This window comes from Perognathus longimembris, chromosome 4 (assembly GCF_023159225.1).
Source record: "Perognathus longimembris pacificus isolate PPM17 chromosome 4, ASM2315922v1, whole genome shotgun sequence".
In the NCBI taxonomy this organism is placed as follows: domain Eukaryota; kingdom Metazoa; phylum Chordata; class Mammalia; order Rodentia; family Heteromyidae; genus Perognathus; species Perognathus longimembris.
The window spans coordinates 91,392,571-91,414,172 of NC_063164.1; the positions used below are offsets into that span (position 1 = coordinate 91,392,571).

At 41.7% G+C, this 21,602-nt stretch overlaps 2 protein-coding genes and 1 pseudogene across 6 annotated transcripts in view; 1 reads left to right on the plus strand and 2 right to left on the minus strand.

The window, feature by feature from the left end:
- Wdr33 (WD repeat domain 33) overlaps positions 1–21,602 on the minus strand; it is a 111,776-nt gene that overhangs the window by 85,290 nt on the left and 4,884 nt on the right. For 4 of the 5 annotated variants that reach the window (XM_048345661.1, XM_048345658.1, XM_048345662.1 and 1 more), the window contains exon 2: positions 869–943. The exons of the other annotated variant lie outside the window; for it this stretch is intronic. The gene's annotated coding sequence lies outside the window, so the exon portion shown is untranslated. The remainder of the gene's footprint in view (positions 1–868; positions 944–21,602) is intronic. 5 annotated transcript variants of the gene reach the window in all.
- LOC125350796 (transcription initiation factor TFIID subunit 13-like) lies at positions 10,832–11,423 on the minus strand. Its single transcript, XM_048345669.1, has one exon. The coding sequence runs from the start codon at positions 11,421–11,423 to the stop codon at positions 11,112–11,114; it is 312 nt and encodes a 103-aa protein (XP_048201626.1). The 3' UTR covers positions 10,832–11,111.
- Positions 18,135–18,899, plus strand: LOC125350795 (annotated as a pseudogene).

The window sequence follows — 21,602 nt, forward strand, 5'->3', positions numbered from 1 at the left end:
TTGCTCTAATGTGAAATGAGACACAGAATTTAATTTTCAGATTCCATGGTGCCTGGACCCCATATCTACTTTTTTTGGAATGGAATCCAGGGCTTTCATGCATGCTATGCAAGCACTCTACCACTAAGCCACATTACCAGCCCCTCTACTGTGTTTTTGTTTTTGTTTTTGTTTTTTGCCAGTCCTGGGCCTTGGACTCAGGGCCTGAGCACTGTCCCTGGCTTCTTTTTGCTCAAGGCTAGCACTCTGCCACTTGAGTCACAGCGCCACTTCTGGCCATTTTCTGTATATGTGGTGCTGGGGAATCGAACCCAGGGCTTCAAGTATACGAGGCAAGTGCTCTTGCCACTAGGCCATATCCCCAGCACTCTACTGTGTTTTTGTGAAGTTTAATATCACAAAATTAAAGGCAGAGGAAAAACTCACCAAGTCACACAACTATTTACAACTGAAAATAACAGGACTCCACATTAACGGAACTGCATAATACAAATGCAAAAGCTTTAAATTTGTTTTAAAGCTTTTATTTTAATTGTTTTTAACTGTACTTGGTCAAAACTGCATGTAGCTGGGCATCAGAGGCTCATGACTGTAATCCTAGCTACTGCAGAGGCTATAATTTTAAGATCATGGTTCAAAACAAGCCCAAGCAGGGAAGTCTATGAGTCTTTTATCTATAATTAACCAACAAAAAAGGCTGCAAGAGGAGCTGTGGCTCAAATGGTAGAGCACTAGCCTTGAGTACAAAAGCTAAAAGACAGAGTCCAAGCCAAGTACAAGCCCCAGTGCCTATGCACACAAGCAAGCGCGCACACACACGCACACACACAAAGAAAAAGCATGTAGTAAATCTACAAGATGAGCTTACTGTAATTCTGTTTCTTGTCCCAACTGCTCACATAGTATCTTCATGTATAATCTTAGTCACGTGATGCAACCAAAACTATAGTTGAAGACAAAAGCAGATAGGGAAAAATATAAATGCTTATCTTAAAGAAAAATGTTATGACAAATTCCACATTGTAGAACACCTACACCAATAGTAAGAAAAATTATATATGGGCAAAAAAAAAAACCTTAAAATTAGAGCAACAATAAATATCAGACTTGGAAATCACACACAGATTTACCAGTTCATGGTATTATGAACAGGCAACACTAAAATAACTATACACATATTAGTACACACTTAAGACTTACCAAATAGTTGAAAAACCCCTGTGACAAAGGGATATAAAATGAGAAATGAATTTATGTCCAAACTAATCACCTGGGTGCTCAAACTTAACAATCCTAGCTACTTGAGAAGGTGAGAATGAGAGGTCAAAGTTCAAAGCCAGCATGGGCAGAAATGCTAGACTGGAGATGTGAATCCTGTGAAATGGATTCAGAGCACAAAGACAAATGTAACTCCCACTACCCATGTATCTATATGTGTACAAACACACACACATGCGTGTGCACACATATACATACACAAACACACACAGCTAAGGTGAAAACCAAGACTCCAATCTGTAATTCCAGCATTTGGAAGGTTGAGTCAGGAGGATCAAAAATTCCAGACTAAACTGGGCTAAAGACATAACAAGACATGTCTTTAAAACAAACAGGCACCAGTGAACAGTGGCTCATGCCTGTAATCCTAGCTATTCAGCAAGGGGAGCTCTAAGGATCCAGTTCAAAGCCAGCATAGGCAGGAAAGTCCATAAGACTCATCTCCAGTTAACCACCAAGCAAAAGTCAGAAGTAGAGCTGTAACTCAAAAGTGGTAAAGCATTAACAAATCTTGACAAATCTAAGGGACTGTTCTCAGGCCTATTTCAAGCCCCAGGGCCAGCACTACATACATACATACATACATACATACATACATACATACATACATACATACATGAATAGAGGAAGCTTAAAGTGACTGGGAAAAGACATTAAAAAAGCTATTTCTTATTCAGTGAAAATATGATGGACAGCATAACTTTTTCACTACCTAACACAATTCAAAAGCTGGGCACCAGTGGCTCATGCTATTGTGAGACTAAAGCCTCAGGATTACCACTCAAAGCCAGCCTAGGCAAAAAAAGTCAGAGACACATCTCCAGTTTGCCATCAAAAAGCCTGAAGTAGAGTTGTGACTCAACTGTAGTACATGTGTCTTAATAAGCCAAAAAGCTAAGCAAGAGTGAGAGACCCTGAGTTTAAGTCCCAGTACCAGGACACAAATAATAATAATCCAAAATAACCTATTCAACCAAATATCTCACATTATAATACAGAAATATTTGACTGTACTATATATCCAACACAAGGGGTATCTTTCTTATAGGAAAATGGCCTACCTAAAGCTCAAATAATTTCACAAATTAAATCAAAAGTCCATTTACTAAATTCTTCACACAACTAAGTAAAATGAGCTTCAAATTAAGATTCAGAAGTTTATAGAATTGAGGTTCTGGCATCAAAACCCAGGCCACACAAGCTGTTTCACTCCTGTAATCACAACAACTTAGGAAGCAGAGACCAGGAGAATCTTAATTTGAGGCCTGTTGGGACAGAAATGTTGTCAAGACTCCATCTGAATAAGCCAAGCAGGAAGTACTGGTGAGTGCCTATGACCCCAGCTATATGAGAGGCCACAGGCCTTCCTGGGTCAAAAACTAACCAAAGCAACAAAGGATGGGGGCTTGGGTCAAATATCTGAGCACTTGCCTAGCAACCTTGAAACACCAATACCCAACTAAAAACCAATCGTGCCCTAAAGGAACACCAACAGGCCTATAGTATTTTTCTCCTTACACCATATATCACATCTTTTTTTTTTTGGTGGGTTGTGGGGCTTGAACTCTGGGCCTGGATACTGTCCCTGAGCTCTTTGGCTCAAGGCTAGTGTTCTATCACTTGAGCCACAGTACTGTTTCAGGTTTTCTGGTAGTTAATTAGAGATAAGAGTCTCACGGGTTAAGAATATGGCTTAGTGGTAGAGTGCTTGCCTAGCATGCATGAAGCCCTGGATTTTATTCCTCAGAAAAAGCCAGAAGTGGTGCTGTGGCTCAAGTGGTAGAACACTAGACTTGAGCACAGAAAGGCTCAGGGACAGTGCCCAGGCCCTGAGTTCAAGCCCTAGGACCAGGGCGGGGAGGGAGGAAAAAAAGTCTCGTGGACTTTCCTGCCTGGGCTGACTTTGAGCCATGATCCTCAGATCTCAGCCTCCTGAGTAGTTAAGATTACTGACATGAGCAACTAGAGCCTGGCTCATGTCACATCTTATTGGTTGTCACTGAAATCAATGGGAGTAACAAGCAACATGATTTTTAATGATTGGGCTAGGAATATGGCCTAGTGGTAGACTGCTTGCCTCAGATACATAATTTTAATGATTATAAAAAAATGTAATAAAATTGCACACTTGAAAAAAATTTTGTGTACTTAGGTTTGTTTAAATGTAGAGATTTGTTTTTGCGAGGCAGGAGCTTTATGGAGTTAAAAGATTTGTGTTTGCGAGGCAAGAGCTTTATGGAGTTAAATAATATCAAAATGCCCTGCTCCAGAAATGGAGGGACAAAGAGTGAACAAACGCAACAGTGGTACTCACTAGACACTATGCTGAAAATGAACCATACAATTTGTGGGTGGGGATAGGAGAGAAAATCTGGGAGAGAGCGAGGGAAGCAGTGATACTGTCCAAAAAGAAATGAATTCTTTACTTAAGTAACTGTAACCTCTCTGTACATCATCTTTATAATTTTTTTTTTTTTTTTTTGCCAGTCCTGGTCCTTGGACTCAGGGCCTGAGCATTGTCCCTGGCTTCCTTTTGCTCAAGGCTAGCACTCTGCCACTTGAGCCCCAGCGCCACTTCTGGCCATTTTCCATATATGTGGTACTGGGGAATTGAACCCAGGGCTTCATGTATACGAGGCAAGCTCTCTTGCCACTAGGCCATATTCCCAGCCCGATAATAAAAAATGTTTAATTAAAAAATAACCTTTTTAAAAATACACTGCATCTATATATGGGGACAGCATAAGAAATCTCGCTGAGGGGTTGGGAATATGGCCTACTGGCAAGAGCTTCCAGTAGGTTCGATTCCTCAGCACCACATATATAGAAAAAGCCAGAAGTGGCGCTGTGGCTCAAGCTGGCAGAGTGCTAGCCTTGAACAAAAAGAAGCCAGGGACAGTGCTCAGGCCCTGAGCTCAAGCCCCAGGACTGGCAAAAAAAAAAAAAAAAAAAAAAAAAAAATCTTGCTGAAAGCTATTAAATAGGCAGGTGAGGGGATAGAGAAAAGAAAGCAATAGTTGGGAATACAGCCCAGTGGCAAGAGTGCTTGGCTCTTATACATGAAGCCTTGGGTTTGATTCCTCAGCACCACATATATAGAAAAAGCCAGAAATGGTGCTGTGGCTCAAGCGGCAGAGTGCTAGCCTTGAGCAAAAGAAGCCAGGGACAGAGCTCAGGCCCTGAATTCAAGCCCCAGGACTGGCCAAAAAAAAAACAATAAAGGAAGATCGCTCTGATTAAAATATACGGCATGTGCAAAATTTAAAATGAAATGCCTTGATACAATTAATATACATAAAAAACTGATGAGGGTAAAGCAGGATCTGGGGGAGAGGAATACCTGTGAGGGGCAGGAGGGTGAACAAGAGTGAACATGGTAGAAACACTTTACATACAATGAAACCTGTTGGAATTGGTTTTTAAGAATGGAAGAAGGGAATAAGGAAAAGTAAATGAGGGAATGAGGTTAATGAATATAGTGTATGTATGTATGGAAACATCACAACTAGTCACTCTTGGTATAATTAATGCATGCACTAACTAAAAGGCTGGGAGACTGGCTCTAAAATAAACAGCATAGGGCTGGAATAATATGGCTTAGTGGCAGAGTTCTTGCCTAGCATGCATGAAGCCCTGGGTTCCATTCCTCAGTACCAGATAAACAGAAAAAGCCACAAGTGGCACCGTGGCTCAAGTGGTAGAGCGCTAGCTAGCCTTGAGCACAGACAGGCTCAGAGAAAGCATACAAGCCCTGAGTTCAAGACATAAGACTGGCAAAAATAATAATTTAAAAATAAAATAAACAGCATTAAAGAAGGCTGGAGGCTTGATTCCAGTGGTAGAATACTAATGGGGCAAGCATGAAACTCAGTTCAAAACCCAATACCACCAGAGGGAAAAAATAGAAACCTGAATTGTACATTAGAAAGAACTTGTTTTTGGAGAGAAACAGGAACAGTACTGGGTTCAAACTCAGGACTTCACGTATGCTAGGCAAGCACTCTACTATTGAGTCATACCTCAAACCCCTACTCTAGTTGAAGGGGTCTCACTTCTTACCCAAGCTGGCCTAAAGAAAAATACTAATTACACTTTCCACCACAGCTAATATTGCAAATGTGCACCACCATCCATAGCTACTGGTTTTGAGTCTCACAAGTCTGTTCCCCCTACTAGTCTCAAACAGTGATCGATCCTCCTGATCTCCTACCTCCTGGTGGCATGAGTTACCAATGACCTTGCTGGAAAGAACCATTTTTGTGAAACTTCTGTTACCATGAGGGTGTGCTAATTCACAATATGAAGCTCTTTTCTTCATGGGAATCTGTCAAGTGAAATCTGAGCGCTTAATACAAACAACTACAAAGCATTTTCTCCCTATTAATCTTCTGATTACAGACAAGTAAGTTCTGTCTACTTGTGTGTGTCTAGCTCACAGAAGCTACAGCATCAGTATTTGATCAAATTACCAAATCCAAAATTTTTACCATATCAACCACTAATAACTACAGAGATTTTGGTCAGGGGGAAAAAAAAAAACTTGGGGCTGGGAATATGGCCTAGTGGCAGGAGTGCTTGCCTCGTATACATGAAGCCCTGGGTTCGATTCCTCAGCACCACATATACCGAAAATGGCCAGAAGTGACGCTGGGGCTCCAGTGGCAGAGTGCTAACCTTGAGCAAAAAGAAACCAGGGACAGTGCTCAGGCCCTGAGTCCAAGCCCCAGGGCAGGCCAAACAAAAAAAAAAAAAAAAAAAACTTGCTTTCCCAAACTAAAACAGCAGATTTCCCAAACTAAGACGGCAGAAAATTATTAATGCATTAATTAACTAGAAAAGCAGATACAGGGGGCTGGGAGTATGGCCCAGTGGCAAGAGTGCTTACCTTGTGTATACATGAAGCCCTGGGTTCAATTCCCCTGCACCATATATATAGAAAATGGCCAGAAGTGGCGCTGTGGCTCAAGTATCAGAGTGCTAGCCTTGAGCAAAAAGAAGCCAGGGACAGTGCTCAGGCCCTGAGTCCAAGGCCCAGGACTGGCAAAAAGTAAGTAAGTAAACAAATAAATAAATAAGTAAATAAAATGGAAAAAGTAACTAAAAAAAAAGCAGATAGTTACTACAAAGCTTTTATTAGTGTATGTGTGTGTGTGCTTGTGTGGGTGCACGCGCACACACGTACATATCCCAGGCCTTGGGACCTGTCCTTGTCCCTGAGCTTTTGTGCTCAAGGTTTGAGCCACCAAACCTCTACTTCCAACTTTCTGGTGGTTAATTGCAGACCAGTCTCATGAATTTTCCAGCCTGGGATGGCTTGGATCTGCAATCCTCAGATCTCAGCCACCTGAGCAATTAGGACTACAGACATGAGCCACAGGCACCTGGCCAGAACTTTTTTTAAAATGTGACATATACACAAAACAGAATTTTGCTCTTCCATTAGAAAGAATAAGATTATATCATTTGCAGGGAAATAGATGGACCTAGAACAAATTGTGCTATGTGAGATAAGCAAAGCCCAGAGAAACAAATGGCATACATTTTCTCCCATATGTGGGAAGCTAGAGCTGAATTATAGCTGGACAAGATAACTTATACAAGTCTCTAGGCATTCTCACACAGTCAGACTAAAGGAAGATAGATTTCAGGGAGGAATACAAAGGCGTAATTTCTGTAAACATTTAAAATATTATTTATTTAAACACACCCCAGGAAATGGAAAGATGAGGATTTTGTTGTTAATGGTGGTGGTGATGGTGGTGGTGGTGGTGGTGGTGGTGGTGGTGGTGGTGGTGGTAGTAGTAGTAGTAGTGTATGTGTATTTGCTTTGGGGTTTTTTGGGGTTTTTTGTTTTTCTTTTGGTGGGTAAAGAGTAGAATGAATGCAGAAAGGGAGGAAAGAAGGGTGAAAATGCAATTATTCTATTCAGTATATACTATGTAGAAAATCTAACTGTGCACAAGAATGAAAGGGAAAAAAGCAAAGGAAGGGTTGCACAAAAAAAAAGAAATGTACTCATTACCTGACTTATGAAATGGTAACCACTCTATATAACACCTTAATAACAATTTTTTAAAAAAAAATTAAAGAATGGGGCTGGGAATCTGGCTTAGTGGTAGAGTACTTACCTAGCATGAATGAAGAGTGCTAGCCTTGGGCAAAAAAAAAGCTCAGGGATAATGCCTAAGCCCTGAGTTCAAGCCTCAGGACTGGCAAAAAAAAAAAAAAAAAGTCAAATAAAGCACTTTGATTTTTTAACTCACATTTCATGTATAGAGAGCAGGAAATATTTCTCTCCTCTATTTCTCACTACTTTATGTTATACTAAAATAAATCCTTGCTAAAACTTTCTCCCCAAAAGACATTTTTTATTTTTTCCAGTCCTGGTCCTTGAACTCGGCCTGAGCACTGTCTTTGGCTTCTTTATGCTCAAGGCTAGCACTCTACCACTTGATCCACAGTGCCACTTCTGGCTTTTTCTATATATGTGGTGCTGAGGAATCAAACCCAGAACTTCATGTATATGAGGCAAGCACTTTTTTAAGATTGTTATCGGGCTGGCAATGTGGCTTAGCAATACAGTGCTTGCCTAGCATGCAAGAAGCCCTGGGCTTGATTCCTCAATACCATATAAACAGAAAAGAAGCCACAAATGGCACTGTGGCAAGTGGTAGAGTGCTAGCCTTGAGCAAAAGAAGCTGACAGGGCTCTGAGTTCAAGCCCCAGGAAGGGGGGGGCGGAGATTGTTATTATAATCCTGGAGTTGCATGGCAAGCCTGTTATCCCAGTTCTTGGGAAGATCAGCATGTCCTACAGGGAGAGATCATGTGTATGTATGTATGTTATCATGTATAAACTACCATATATATACTACACACAGATAAGGTAGATATAAAACCAGCATAAACTGTTGACTGAATATATCATAATCAAAGTTCTTTTTTTTCTTTTTTATCTATGGAGGGGCTTGAACTCAAGGCGTGGGCACTGGCCCTGAGCTCTTTTGCTCAAGGTTGGTGCTCTACCACTTCAAGCCACAGTGCTACTTACAATTTTCTAGTGATTAACTAGAAGTAAGAGTCTTTATGAACTTTCTTGTCTGGGCTGGCTTCAAACCCAGCTAGCTTCAAACCACAATCCTCAGATCTTAGCCTCCTGAGTAGGATTACAGGAGTGAGCCACTGGTATTCAACTGAAAGCTCAATTTTTATTAACCTTCAGTGTAGTTATTTTCCTCTTGCATAGCATTTAAGACACAGCTTTACCTGTATAAGTCTTGCTGTATAACTCAGGAAAAGCAATTTCCAACTGTATACTTAACTATAAAGTTAATGAAACATTTAAGTGATACATTAAACTTGCCAGATGCATGTTGCTTTGATTATGATATGAACATGGGTTTTGTTTTTAGCATTTTTTATTTATCATGCTCTTTATAAATAGCTGTACGAAAGGGCCTGGTGCCAGTGGCTCACATCTGTAATTCTACCTATGCAGGAGGCTGAGACCTGAGAATCACGGCTCAAAGCCAACCCAGGAAGGAAAGCCTACGACTCTTATCTCCAATTAACCACCAAAGGCCAGAAATAGAGCTGTGGCTCAAGCAGCAGAACACTAGCCTTGAGCAAAAAAATCTCAGGGCAGGCTGGGAATACAGCCTAGTGGTAGAGTGCTTGCCTTGTATACATGAAGCCCTGGGTTTGATTTCTCAGCACCACACATATAGAAAAGGCCAGAAATGGCATTGTGGCTCAAGTGGTACAGTGCTATCCTTGAGCAAAAAGAAGCCAGGGACAGTGCTCAGGCCTGAGTCCAAGACTGGCAATAAACAAAACAAAAAAGCCTCAGGGATTGTGCCCGGGCCCTGAGTTCAAGACCCAGAACTAGTATCAAAGGGGGGGGGGTGGAATCGCTTCAAAGATTTCTCCAGGTCTCTAAATGAAGCTCATTTTCTTTTGATGGCCTCTTGCCATCATATGGATGTGTTACCATTCATTTACCTACTGAAGAACATTGTTTCAAAGTTTGGGCAAGTATGGTTTGAATAAGACATTTATACAGTCTTTTATGTAGAAGCAAAAAGCACAACTGCTATTCCAATCATAATGCCTGAGTATTCTTTTCTTTTTTAATTTTTCAAGTACATCAATAGAAAAAAGTAAAATTTCTCAAATTACTGATTTTTAGATAATGTTTACAACTGCCACCAAAAAGTTCCGTTTCACAAAAAATAACATTCAGCTGGGAATATGGCCTAGTGGTAGAGTACTTGCCTCGTATACTTGAAGCCCAGGGTTCAATTCCCTAGCACCACATATACAGAAAACGGTCAGAAGGGGCACTGTGGCTCAAGTGGCAGAGTGCTAGCCTTGAGCAAAAAGAAGCCAGGGACAGTGCTCAGGCCCTGAGCCCAAGCCCCAAGACTGGCCAAAAAAAAGGAAAATAAAACAAAAAATAATTTTTTTTTTTTTTTAAAAAAAGGGCTAGGAATATGGCCTAGTGGCAAGAGTGCTTGCCTCCTATACATGAAGCCCAGGTTCAATTCCGCAGTACCACATATATAGAAAACGGCCAGAAGTGGCGCTGTGGCTCAAGTGGCAGAGTGCTAGCCTTGAGCAAAAAAAAAGCCAGGGACAGTGCTCAGGCCCTGAGTTCAAGGCCCAGGACTGGCAAAAAAAAAACAATAACAAAAACAAAAAATAACATTCAGTGATCTCTAAATGCAACTTTAATCCTTATTTGAAGCTAAATACAATAAATGCAATAAGCTGTAATCAAAAAGCTTGTATAATCTGAACTACAAAAGTGGTTTGTAGCTACATGTGGTTCTAATTAAAAAGACATTTCTGGGCTGGGAATATGGCCTAGTGGCAAGAGTGCTTGCCTTGTATACATGAAGCCCTGGGTTCGATTCCCCAGCACCACATATATAGAAAATGACCAGAAGTGGCGCTGTGGCTCAAGTGGCAGAGTGCTAGCCTTGAGCAGAAGGAAGCCAGGGATAGCACTCGGGCCCTGAGTCCAAGGCCCAGGACTGGCAAAAAAAAATTTAAAAAAAGAAGACATTTCCACATCAAACATGTACTTACAGCTATGTTAATAAAACTCTACCCTAAATTCCTACCCTGCCATTCTTACTGCTGAAACCATTTATTTTTAGAAGCTTTAATCGGATCTGGGAAAATGAGATCTCCCAAAACTTAATAGTATAAGTTCAATAAGGTTTTAAAATTTAAACACAGAAACATGATAGGAAACCTTAAAAAAAAAAACACTTTGTTATCTTTACAAAAGAATATTAAAACAAATTATCTTTTAAGACAAATAAACATCCAAATGAGTTGTTTTCCCATGTCATCTCCTTAAAAGAAAGACAAACCAATTCACTATTTTTAATAATCTCACACCACTGTTGTCTAAAATTTTCAGAACACATGAAACACTGTCTCAGCTTTAAGAGTTAAGAAAGGACATCCTCATTTCACATATTAAAAGCTACAGTTATATTTTAGAGTGGCCCAAATCTACCTAACACATAAATACAGCATGATTTACAACACTTTAAGATACATGTCATTAAAGGCCAATAAAGAATTCAAGTACATTCATATAAAGGCACGAAATTAAAGGCTCAAGTGTAACTCTAAAATTAAGGACATGAAAATAAAGACTTTCTCAATCTTTCACTTACATGCTTAGATATCAGGATAACCCTGAAGAAAATACACAGTCATTATGTATGGTTTCCACAGAAGATAGTGAAATTTCAAAAAGGTGTCAAGATCCATACTTTGCTTCATCAAATGCTTTTCCAGCTCGTTTCAATTCTTCATTCATAAGTCTTTAACTCTAGCAAATTTTCTTGGATCTTTTTGAATTAAGAAGACAATATCTTCAACTTGCACTTGACCTTGTCTTCCAATTGACAATGCTTTGTGAGTCATTTCAGTGATGAACTCTATGACAAGGTCTTCAAGAATGTCCACTGATTCAGTATAAGGATTCTGGTCATCCCCAAATCCATACATCATACAATGTAATTCTTTCTTAAAAAGCCTCTTTCTTTTACCCTGTCGACCTCCTGCACTTCCTCCAATTTCTTCATTTTCCTCCTCAAAGTTGGGGTCTTCCTCCTCCTCGGCCATTCTAGGAGCCCGCCCAGGCACCAAACTCCCAGAGTATTCGTAAGTCTTGTAGGAAACTGTCCAATTGTCTTTCAAAATGGCTGTATCATGGGCTGGGAACATGGCCTAGTGGCAAGAGTGCTTGTCTCATATACATGAAGCCCTAGGTTCAAGTCCCCAGTACCACATATACAGAAAACAGCCAGAAGTGGCGCTGTGGCTCAAGTGGCAGAGTGCTAGCCTTGAGCAAAAAGAAGCCAGGACAGTGCTCAGGCCCTGAGTACAAGCCCCAGGACTGGCCAAAAAAAAAAAGACCATACCATGTCACAGCCCACCAGCAATGAATGACAGCTCCTGTAGTTCCACAACTTTGACAACTTGTGGTCTGGCCAGTGCTTTCTATGGTAAGTCATTGTAATAACAGCTGTGCGGTGGAGTCTCATTTTCATTTTACATTTCCATAGTATGCAAGTATATGATGTTGGGCATCTTTCCATATGTATATTGTATATCATCTGTGTTCAAGTATCTGTTCAGAGCTTTTGCTTGTTTTTTAAAGAATTTGGATTTTTTTTCCTGATTGTTGAGTGCTATGAGTGCACTGAACATTTTAGATAGCAAGTTCACTTTTTTTAGGTCCAAGACCAGAACTCCATATCTGACCTTTCACTCGCTGACTAGTGCTCTACCAACTGAGCCATGCTTCCAACCTCAACAAGCATTTTTAAAAATCTGTATGTCTGCAAATATCTTATCACAGTCGTTTGTCTGCTTGTCCTCCTATTGATTAAATTTCATTTTGAAATTATATGCAATAGGGGCTGGGGATATAGCTTAGTGGCAAGAGCGCTTGCCTCGTATACATGAAGCCCTGGGTTCGATTCCCCAGCACCACATATACAGAAAATGGCCAGAAGTGGCGCTGTGACTCAAGTGGCAGAGTGCTAGCCTTGAGCAAAAAGAAGCCAGGGGGCTGGGGATATGGCCTAGTGGCAAGAGTGCCTGCCTCGGATACACGAGGCCCTAGGTTCGATTCCCCAGCACCACATATACAGAAAACCACCAGAAGCAGTGCTGTGGCTCAAGCGGCAGAGTGCTAGCCTTGAGCGAGAAGAAGCCAGGGACAGTGCTCAGGCCCTGAGTCCAAGGCCCAGGACTGGCAAAAAAAAAAAAAGAAGAAGCCAGGGACAGTGCTCAGGCCCTGAGTCCAAGGCCCAGGACTGGCAAAAAAAAAAAAGAAAAAGAATAAGAAATTATATGCAATAAGCAAGGCACTGGTGGCTCAAGTGTACAATCCTAGCTATTCAGGAGGCTGAGATATGAGGGTCTTAGTTCAATGCCAGCCAGAGCAGAAAAGTCCATGAGATTCTTTTCTTCAATAAACTACCAAAAACCTGGAAATGGAGCTGTGGTTCAAGTTGTAGAGCACTAGCCTTGAGAGAAAGGAAGGGAGGAAGAAGAGAGAGAGAGCAGGAGAGGGAGAGGAGAGAAGCTGGGACAGGAGAGGGAGGGGGAAGGAGAGGGGCAAGGAAGGCGAAAGAGAGCTAGCTAGCTTAGGGACAGGGTTCAGGTCCTGAGTTCAAACTCTAGGACCAAAACAACTAAAAATAAAAAATACATTTCTTCATTTTATTTTATTTTATTTTTGCCACTCCTGGGGCTTGAACTCCAGGTCTAGGAGCTGTCCCTGGGCTAGCTGCTTTTGCTCAAAACTAGCACGCTACAACTTGAGCCACAGCACCACTTCCGGCCTTTTCTATATGTATGTGGTACTGAGGAATGGAATCCAGGGCTTCATATGCACACTAGGCAAGCACTCTACCACTAAGCCACATTCCCACCCCTGTTTCTGCATTTTAACAAACTCAATTTCAAGGAACAAGCATATTCAAAACATGGGACTGTTCCATTATCCCCATATATGCTTCCTTTACATTGCCACCTTTATCAACCTCCTGGACTTTCCAATTCCCTCTAGCCCCTTGAAACCAATGGCCTGTTTCCCATTACTCTAGTTAGTTCTTTCTCAAATGCTATACAAGTAAAAGCATCCACTGTAAAGCATTCTAAGTCTAGCAGTCTTTTTCAATAAGAATGCTGTTTTATACAACAGACAAAGGCCAAATATCCATCATCTATAGAGTTCAAGAAACGAATCCTTCCCAAACCTAATAAACAAAATGGGCAAGGACAGACTTCACAAAAGAAATAGAAATGGCAAAGAAACACATGAGGAAATGTTCAACATCCCTGGCAAAGGAAATGCAAGCAAAAACAATCCTGAGGGGCTGAGAATATGGCCTAGTGGCAAGAGTGCCTGACTCATATACATGAAGCCCTAGGTTCGATTCCTCAGCACCACTAATATAGAAAAGGCCAGAAGTGGTGCTGTAGCTCAAGTTGGAGGAGTGCTAGCCTTGAGCAAAAAGAAGCCAGGGACAGTACTCAGGACCTGAGTTCAAGCCCCAGGACTGGCAAAAAAAAAAAAAAAAAAAATCCTGAGATACCACCTTACCCCAGTCAGAAGCCTATACTTTGAACTCAGGCAACAACAAATGCTGAAGGGGATGCGGACAAAGAGGAACCCTACTGCACTGCTTGGTGGGAATGCAAACTAGAGCAGTGTAGAGGTTCCTCAAAAAACTCAGTATAGGGGGCTGGGAATATGGCCTAGTGGTACCTCAATAAAGACATACCCTATGATCCAGCCATGCCACTCCTAGGCATATACCCTGAGCAACAGGATCCAGTATACAAGACACCTGCACCTCCATGTTCATCGCTGCACTGTTCACAATAGCCAAGATATGGAAACAATCCAGATGCCCCACTACAGAGGAATGGATCCAAAATATGTGGTACCAGTACAAAATGGAATTAGACACAGCTATTGGAAATGACAAAAGAATGGCATTATCAGGGAAATGGACAGGACTAGAACAAATCATGTTAAGTGAGACAAGCCTAGAATAGAGACAAACAGCATATGATCTCTCTGATACATGGATGTTAGATTTAAAATGCAGAGATATGACAAAGCATACAGGACTCAAGATACCAATACACAGTGAGACCAAAAGAGGAAAGAATCACCAAATTGCAATACCTAAGCACCTCTTCATATGCACATAAAACAACAGACTGAAAAGGACCCCAAAGATAAGGAAACAAAGGATCTTGTCTTATTGCTTTTACATGACTATATTCTTTACCTCATATCTGGTGTATATACATGCACCTCTGAGGGAAGATGGGAGGAGAGCACAGAATGAGTGGAAAGCGGGTGAAAAGATACAGCAGAGGGGTCCATCAGCTGTACTGGACATTGATGAAAGCGAACTAAGCAACTCAAGGGTGGTGGTGGGAGGGAGGGAATGAGAAAGAGGGAACAGCCAATACTAAGCAAAAGGAAAGAAATGTAAATATTGCCCAATATTGTAAATATTGGAAGGAATTGTTTTATTGTTAATAATCATAGAGTTCATAAGCACTGTAGACTAGAATGACAATGTCCATCATGGGGAAGATTTTAAAAAATGATGAAAGCAAGGGGGGGTGAATTGGAGGGAAGAAAGGTGGGAGAAAAAGGTGGAAGGGGGTAACAAGTATGACAAGAAATATATATGTATTCACTATCTCAAGTATGTAACTGTAACTCCTCTGTACATCATCTTGACAATAATAAAAAAAGATACAGTAAAAAAAATGCTGCTTTGAAGAATCAACTATGCTGCTGGATCAATAATTCATTTCATTTACTACTAAACTGTGTAGTGGTATACCACTAGTTTACCCACATGCCAGGACGTTTGGAACATTGGTTATGTTTAGTAACTTGAACAAAATTACTAAAAACATCTATGTAGCTGGGCACTGGTGGTTCATACCTGTGATCCTAGCTACTCAGGAGGCTGAGACCTGAGTAGAGCTCAGGGACAGCACCCAAGCCCTAAATTCAAGCCCCATGACCAACACTCCCCAAAATATATATTTTATATGTATACATATAATATGTTTTATGTATATGTTTTATATATATACATATGTATGTATGTATAAAGGTTGTCTGATTTTTTTTTTTTTTTGGCCAGTCCTAGGCCATGAACTCAGGGCCTGAGCACTGTCCCTGGCTTCTTTTTTGCTCAAGGCTAGCACTCTGCCACTTGAGCCACAGTGCCACTTCTGGCCATCTTCTGTATATGTGGTGCTGAGGAATCGAACCCAGGGCCTCATGTATACGAGGCAAGCACTCTTGCCACTAGGCCATATTCCCAGCCCAGGGTGTCTGATTTTTAACCTAATGGTGTTTGAAGTCAGGACCTCAAACTTGGCCAGTGTTCTTAACTTGAACCATACATGCAGCCCTTTTTACTTTATAGTTCGTTTTTTGATAAGGTCTTGGGCATTGAGCCTAGAGCCAATTTTGTGGTTATACCCATCTTTTCTATTGAGATGGAGCCCTTTTGGCAGAAGTCATCAAACTGTGATCCTTCCAACCTCTACTTCCTAAGTAGCTGGGATTACAGTCATGAGCTACCTTGTCAGGCAAGTGTCCAGATTTTCTTTTTTTTTTTTTTTTGCCAGTCCTGGGCCTTGGACTCAGGGCCTGAGCACTGTCCCTGGCTTCTTCCCGCTCAAGGCTAGCACTCTGCCACTTGAGCCACAGCGCCGCTTCTGGCCGTTTTCTGTATATGTGGTGCTGGGGAATCGAACCTAGGGCCTCATGTATCCGAGGCAGGCACTCTTGCCACTAGGCTATATCCCCAGCCCCAGATTTTCTTTTCTCATTTTTTTTTTGGAGGGGGTAGGGGAGGTGGTCCTGGGGCTTGAACTCAGGTCCTGGTTGCTGTCCCTGAGCTTTTTCATTCAAGGCCACAGTCCAACTCAAACCACACCTCTATATTCCAGCTTTTTGAAGTGTTTACCTGGACACAAAAACTCTTGATAGACTTCCCTGCCCAGGCTGGCTTGGGTTGTAACTGCAATCCTCAAATCTCAGCCTCCTGAGTAGCTAAGATTATAGGCATGAACAACCAGTGCCTGGCTTGGGGTAGTTTCTGTTGTTGTTTTCGTCAGTCCTGGGGCTTGAACTCAGGGCTCAGGCAATGTCCTTGAGCTTCTTTTGCTCAAGGCTAGCATTCTACCACTTGACATATAGCACCCCTTCCAGCTTTTTCTGCTTATGTGGTACTGAGGAATCAAACCCAGGGCTTCATGCATGCTAAACAAGCACTATACCACTAAGCCATCCTCCCAGCCCGGGATAGCTTTTTCACTGTTAAGTTTTGGGCTTTCTATAAGTAATCTGAAGTAAACACCTCTTTCCCATTCTCTTCCCAGTGTTTTGTTTTTGGGTTTGTTTTTTTTAGACAGGATCTTACTATGTAACCCAGGGTGTCCTAAAATTTGCAATGCTCCTGCCTACCACTGACACTCTTTCCAAATCTTTAAAAACAAAACAACAAAAACCACAAGTGCACTGGGCGCCAGATGCTCAAACTTTCCTCCTCACTACTCAGAAGACTGGAGGACTGAGGTTCAAAGCCAGCCCAGGCAAAAAAAAAAAAAAAAAGTCCATGAATATCTTATATTCAATAAACTACCAAAAAGCTGAAAGTGGAGCTGTGGGCTCATGTGGTAGAGCACTATCCCTGAGCAAAAGCAGCCCAGGGATAGTGCTTAGGTCCTGAGTTCAAGACACACACACACACACACACACACACACACACACACACACACACCACAAGCATAAGATTTCTCGAGGGGAGGGGAGATGTTATGATTGCTTAAATTTATCTTTTTCCTTCAGCGCTGCAGATGGAAACTTGAGTCTTTGTACGCACCCGGCAAACACTACCACTAAGCTGTGTACCCATCACCCCTGAAACACTGAAGTTTTTAATTTTAATGAAATTCAATTTGTCTATTTGTTATTCATGACTGGTCCTACCCAGAAAATCTTCCAGTCAAGGTTACAAACATTTTTATTCTGTTTTGTTTTGTTTTTTTGCCAGTCCTGGGCCTTGGACTCAGGGCCTGAGCACTGTCCCTGGCTTCCTTTTGCTCAAGGCTAGCACTCTGCCACTTGAGCCACAGCGCCACTTCTGGCCGAACATTTTTATTCTGTATTCGTCTTCAAATGTAAATGTTTTTGGTCTTTGTTTTATTTTCTTTTTGGCTTTTTCTTTTTTTTTTTTAAATAACCCTATGTACCCAAGATGACCTTGAACTTGAAGTTACTTAGGCCCCTGAGTGCTGAGACTACTGCAAACTTCTTAAATCCTAAGGTCCTATTAGGGTTCCACTCTCAAGACTTAACTGCCTTCTACAGGTCAACCAGTTTTTTTTCTTTACAACAATAAGTTTGAAATCAGTGGCCTCCTGCTTGCGAGGCTGTCAGTCTAGCAAGCTATCCCTTTTGTGTAGTTATTTCAGAGATAGGGTCTTCTTTCCTAACCAAGCATGCACCTGAGTTGTAACCCACCTACTTTAGACTTCCCGTAGTAGCTGATATAACATATGTGTATGTGTGTGTGTATATATACATATATATACATATATACATACATATGCATGTATGTCACAGAAATGGCTTTTTTTTTTATTTTTAGGTTTACAGGCTCACACCTATAATCCTAGCTACTTAGAAGGCTGAGATCTGGGGATCACAGTTCAAAGCCAGCCTGGGCAGGAATGCCTGTGAGACTCTTTAAAAAAAAAAAAAGTTGTGGGTCCCAGACTCTGGTGGGTTCTTCCACTCGGACCAGGTGAAGCGCTTCCAGGTCACCTCCCAGCGCGATGAGGAAACTGAGGGCCAGAAAAGTGACTTGGCCAAAGTCAAGCAGGCAGTAAGTACGGGAGTAAGAACTCAAATCCAGTCTAGAAGCCATGTCCACATTGTTCCCCTCACTCTTCCCCCATATGACTGAGACACTATGGTTTAATAATCTGGATTGATCCAGTGTAGAGGAGACTGAACTACAGCAGCAGGAACAGCAACATCAGGCCTGGCTCCAAAGCACTACAGAAAATGACAACAACCTGGTACCTATTGGCATGCCAGCCTCTGAGTACTATGATGAGGAAGAGGAGGAGGATGAAGATGATGAAGACTGTGAAGAAGATTCAGAGGATGATGAGGATGTACAGGACATGGATGAGATGAATGACTATAGTCACCTGATGATGGAGGTCAATAAGTAGACATGGAAGGCAACAAACAAGATCAAGACCAGTGGATAATCTAGGAAGACCAAGGCAAGATGGCCTGAGTGAAATTGCAAGACAGCCTAACCTACTGTGGGCTTCCAGCTCCAACCCACAAAACCATCTGATGACCCAGGTGCTTGGTCTCAGTCCCCTTAGCCCCTCCCAGGCCATCAGTCTCCTCTTGAATCCCGAGGGTCTGAGCTCCACTCTGCCCTACTTTCCTGCCCAGTACCTCACTACTTTGTTGCCACGTCTTGCCCCTTGTTAATAACCTTCATTAGTAAAAACACAGAACACAAATCACAGCAAGCATGTGACCAAAATGAAAAAACTTTTTCTATAAACAAAAACTCAAAGCCTCATAGTGATATAGGTTCAAGCACTATACAACTCATAAATTTTTATAAATGATACTTGGCTTGATGCAAGGTGAGTTTAAGCTTACCAATGCATATGAGACTGAAATTACAGCTTTTTCAAGGTATCCTCCTTAACACAAAAATTTCCTTCCTTCTACTGGAAACTGATTTTGATAAAATTCAGGTATTTCCACAATAAACTGGTGAAAGTTCATTAGGAAAAGCTTCAATATCTAACTTTTAAAACTGAATACCTGGGGCAGGGAATATGAGTGCTTGTCTCGTATACATGAAGCCCTGGGTTCGATTCCCCAGCACCACATGTATAGAAAAAGGCCAAAAGTGGCGCTGTGGCTCAAGTGGCAGAGTGCTAGCCTTGAGCAAAAAGAAGCCAGGGACAGTGTTCAGGCCCTGAGTCCAAGGCCCACAACTGGCAAGAAAAAAAAAAAAGCTGAATACCTGTAGTAATTGAATGTTACTACTAGTAGGTTGTAAGGGTAAAATTAAGCTAGTAGGTAATTCAGTAAGTTCCATTCCTCAGTACCACATACACAGAAAAAGCTCGAAGTGGCGCTGTGGTTCACGTGGTTAAGCAAAAAGAGCTCAAGGACAGTGCCCAGGCCATGCGTTCAAGCCCCAGGACTGGCAAAAAAAAAAAAAAAAAAAAAGGGACATGGGCCAGATTACGGATATTCTTAGCTACTCTGAAACCTGAGACATGAACTGGCCTGAGACTATCTTCAATGAAACAGCAAAATGCCAGAATTGAAGTATGGGTCAAGTAGTAGATGCTGGTGCTGGGAAGATGGCCTAGTGGCACGAGTGCTGGCCTCGTATACATGAAGCCCTGGGTTCAATTCCCCAGCACCACATATATAGAAAGCAGCCAGAAGTGGCGCTGTGGCTCAAGTGGTAGAGTGCTAGCCTTGAGCAAAAAGAAGCCAGGGACAGTGCTAAGGCCCTGAATCCAAGCCCCAGGACTGACCAAAAAAAAAAAAAAAAAGTAGTAGATGCCAAGCCATAGGGGAGAAAGTAGGGGCTAAGCAACTGTGGTATGCACCTGTCATTCCAGGGGCACATTCAAGCACAAAAAGGAGGATAGCAGGCCAGGCCAGCCTAGGCAAAAACAAGACCACATCTCAAAAATAACCAACACAGGGCTGGGGATATAGCCTAGTGGCAAGAGTGCCTGCCTCGGATACACGAGGCCCTAGGTTCGATTCCCCAGCACCACATATACAGAAAACGGCCAGAAGCGGCGCTGTGGCTCAAGTGGCAGAGTGCTAGCCTTGAGCGGGAAGAAGCCAGGGACAGTACTCAGGCCCTGAGTACAAGGCCCAGGACTGGCCAAAAAAAAAAAAAAAAAAATAACCAACACAAAAGGGAACTTGAAAAGCAACTCAAGTGGGAGTAGTTCTATCAAGCATAAAGCCCTATGTTCAAGTCCCAGTACTCAAAGTAAAATCAAAACTGCAAACTGAAAAAGTCAAAGAATCAAACAGAAAATACTGTTTCAAATAAGTTCTGAACAAAGTCCTCTGTACTTAGCTCAATATATTATAAGGGAAACAAGGCATGAAAGGGTAAGCCAAACAAACACAAACGGAACACGGTTTCTCTCATATACAGAATCTAAATCTAAAATACATTGGGACATGATAAATTATACAGGACTCTAGGCATTCACTCAGAGATCGAAGGAGAGGAACAAAAAAGTGTAATGCCTATGTGCAACTGATCATTTAAAATAATATTTATCCAAATCAACTCCAGGAAATGAAAACGAGGTGTTTTTTTCTTTGTTGCTGTTTTTCTTTTCTTTTTGTCTCTGTCTGGGAGGGTAGGGGAGGCACAGAAATGGACAAAGGGTGAACAAATACTGTACTTACTCACAAGATACTATGTTGAAAAGGAACTATACAACTTGTGGGTGGGGATGGGAGGGAAAAACTGGAAGACAGCGAGGAAGGACTGAAACTGTCCAAAAAGAAATGTACTCTTGCCAGGCACCAGTGGCTCACACCTGTAATCCTAGCTACTCAGGAGGCTGAGATCTGAGGATCGCTGTTTTAAGCCAGCCTGGGCAGGAAAGCCCATGAGACTCTTACCTCCAATTAACCACCAGAAAACCTGAAGTGGTGCTGTGGCTCAAGAGGTAGAGCAATACTACCCTTGAGCAAAAGAAGCTCAGAGACAGTGCCCAGGCCCAGAGTTCAAGCCCCACGATCAACAACTACAATAAAAAAGAAATGTACTCTTTACCTGACTTATGTAACTGTAACCCCTTTGTACATCACCTTTATAGTAACAATTTTAAAAATTAAAAAGACAAGGGCTGGGATGTAGCTCAGTGGCAAAGTGCTTGCCTAGCAAATGCAACGTCCTGGGTTCGATCCCCAGTACCAAAAAAAGAAAAGACAAAAAAAAATTAAAAAGACATGAAAAATCAAGTATATTTGCTAGTTATTGTAAATCTCCTTTTTCTGGGTAGGTAATTCCTAAATTAACTTTGATTTGACATTTAAAACACCACTATTAAATATGTTCTCAAACAGTTCTAACTCTGACCACCAGAAAAGGCCTAGAAGCAAAGATATCCCTTGCTAGTTGATAGGATTACACACACATGCCA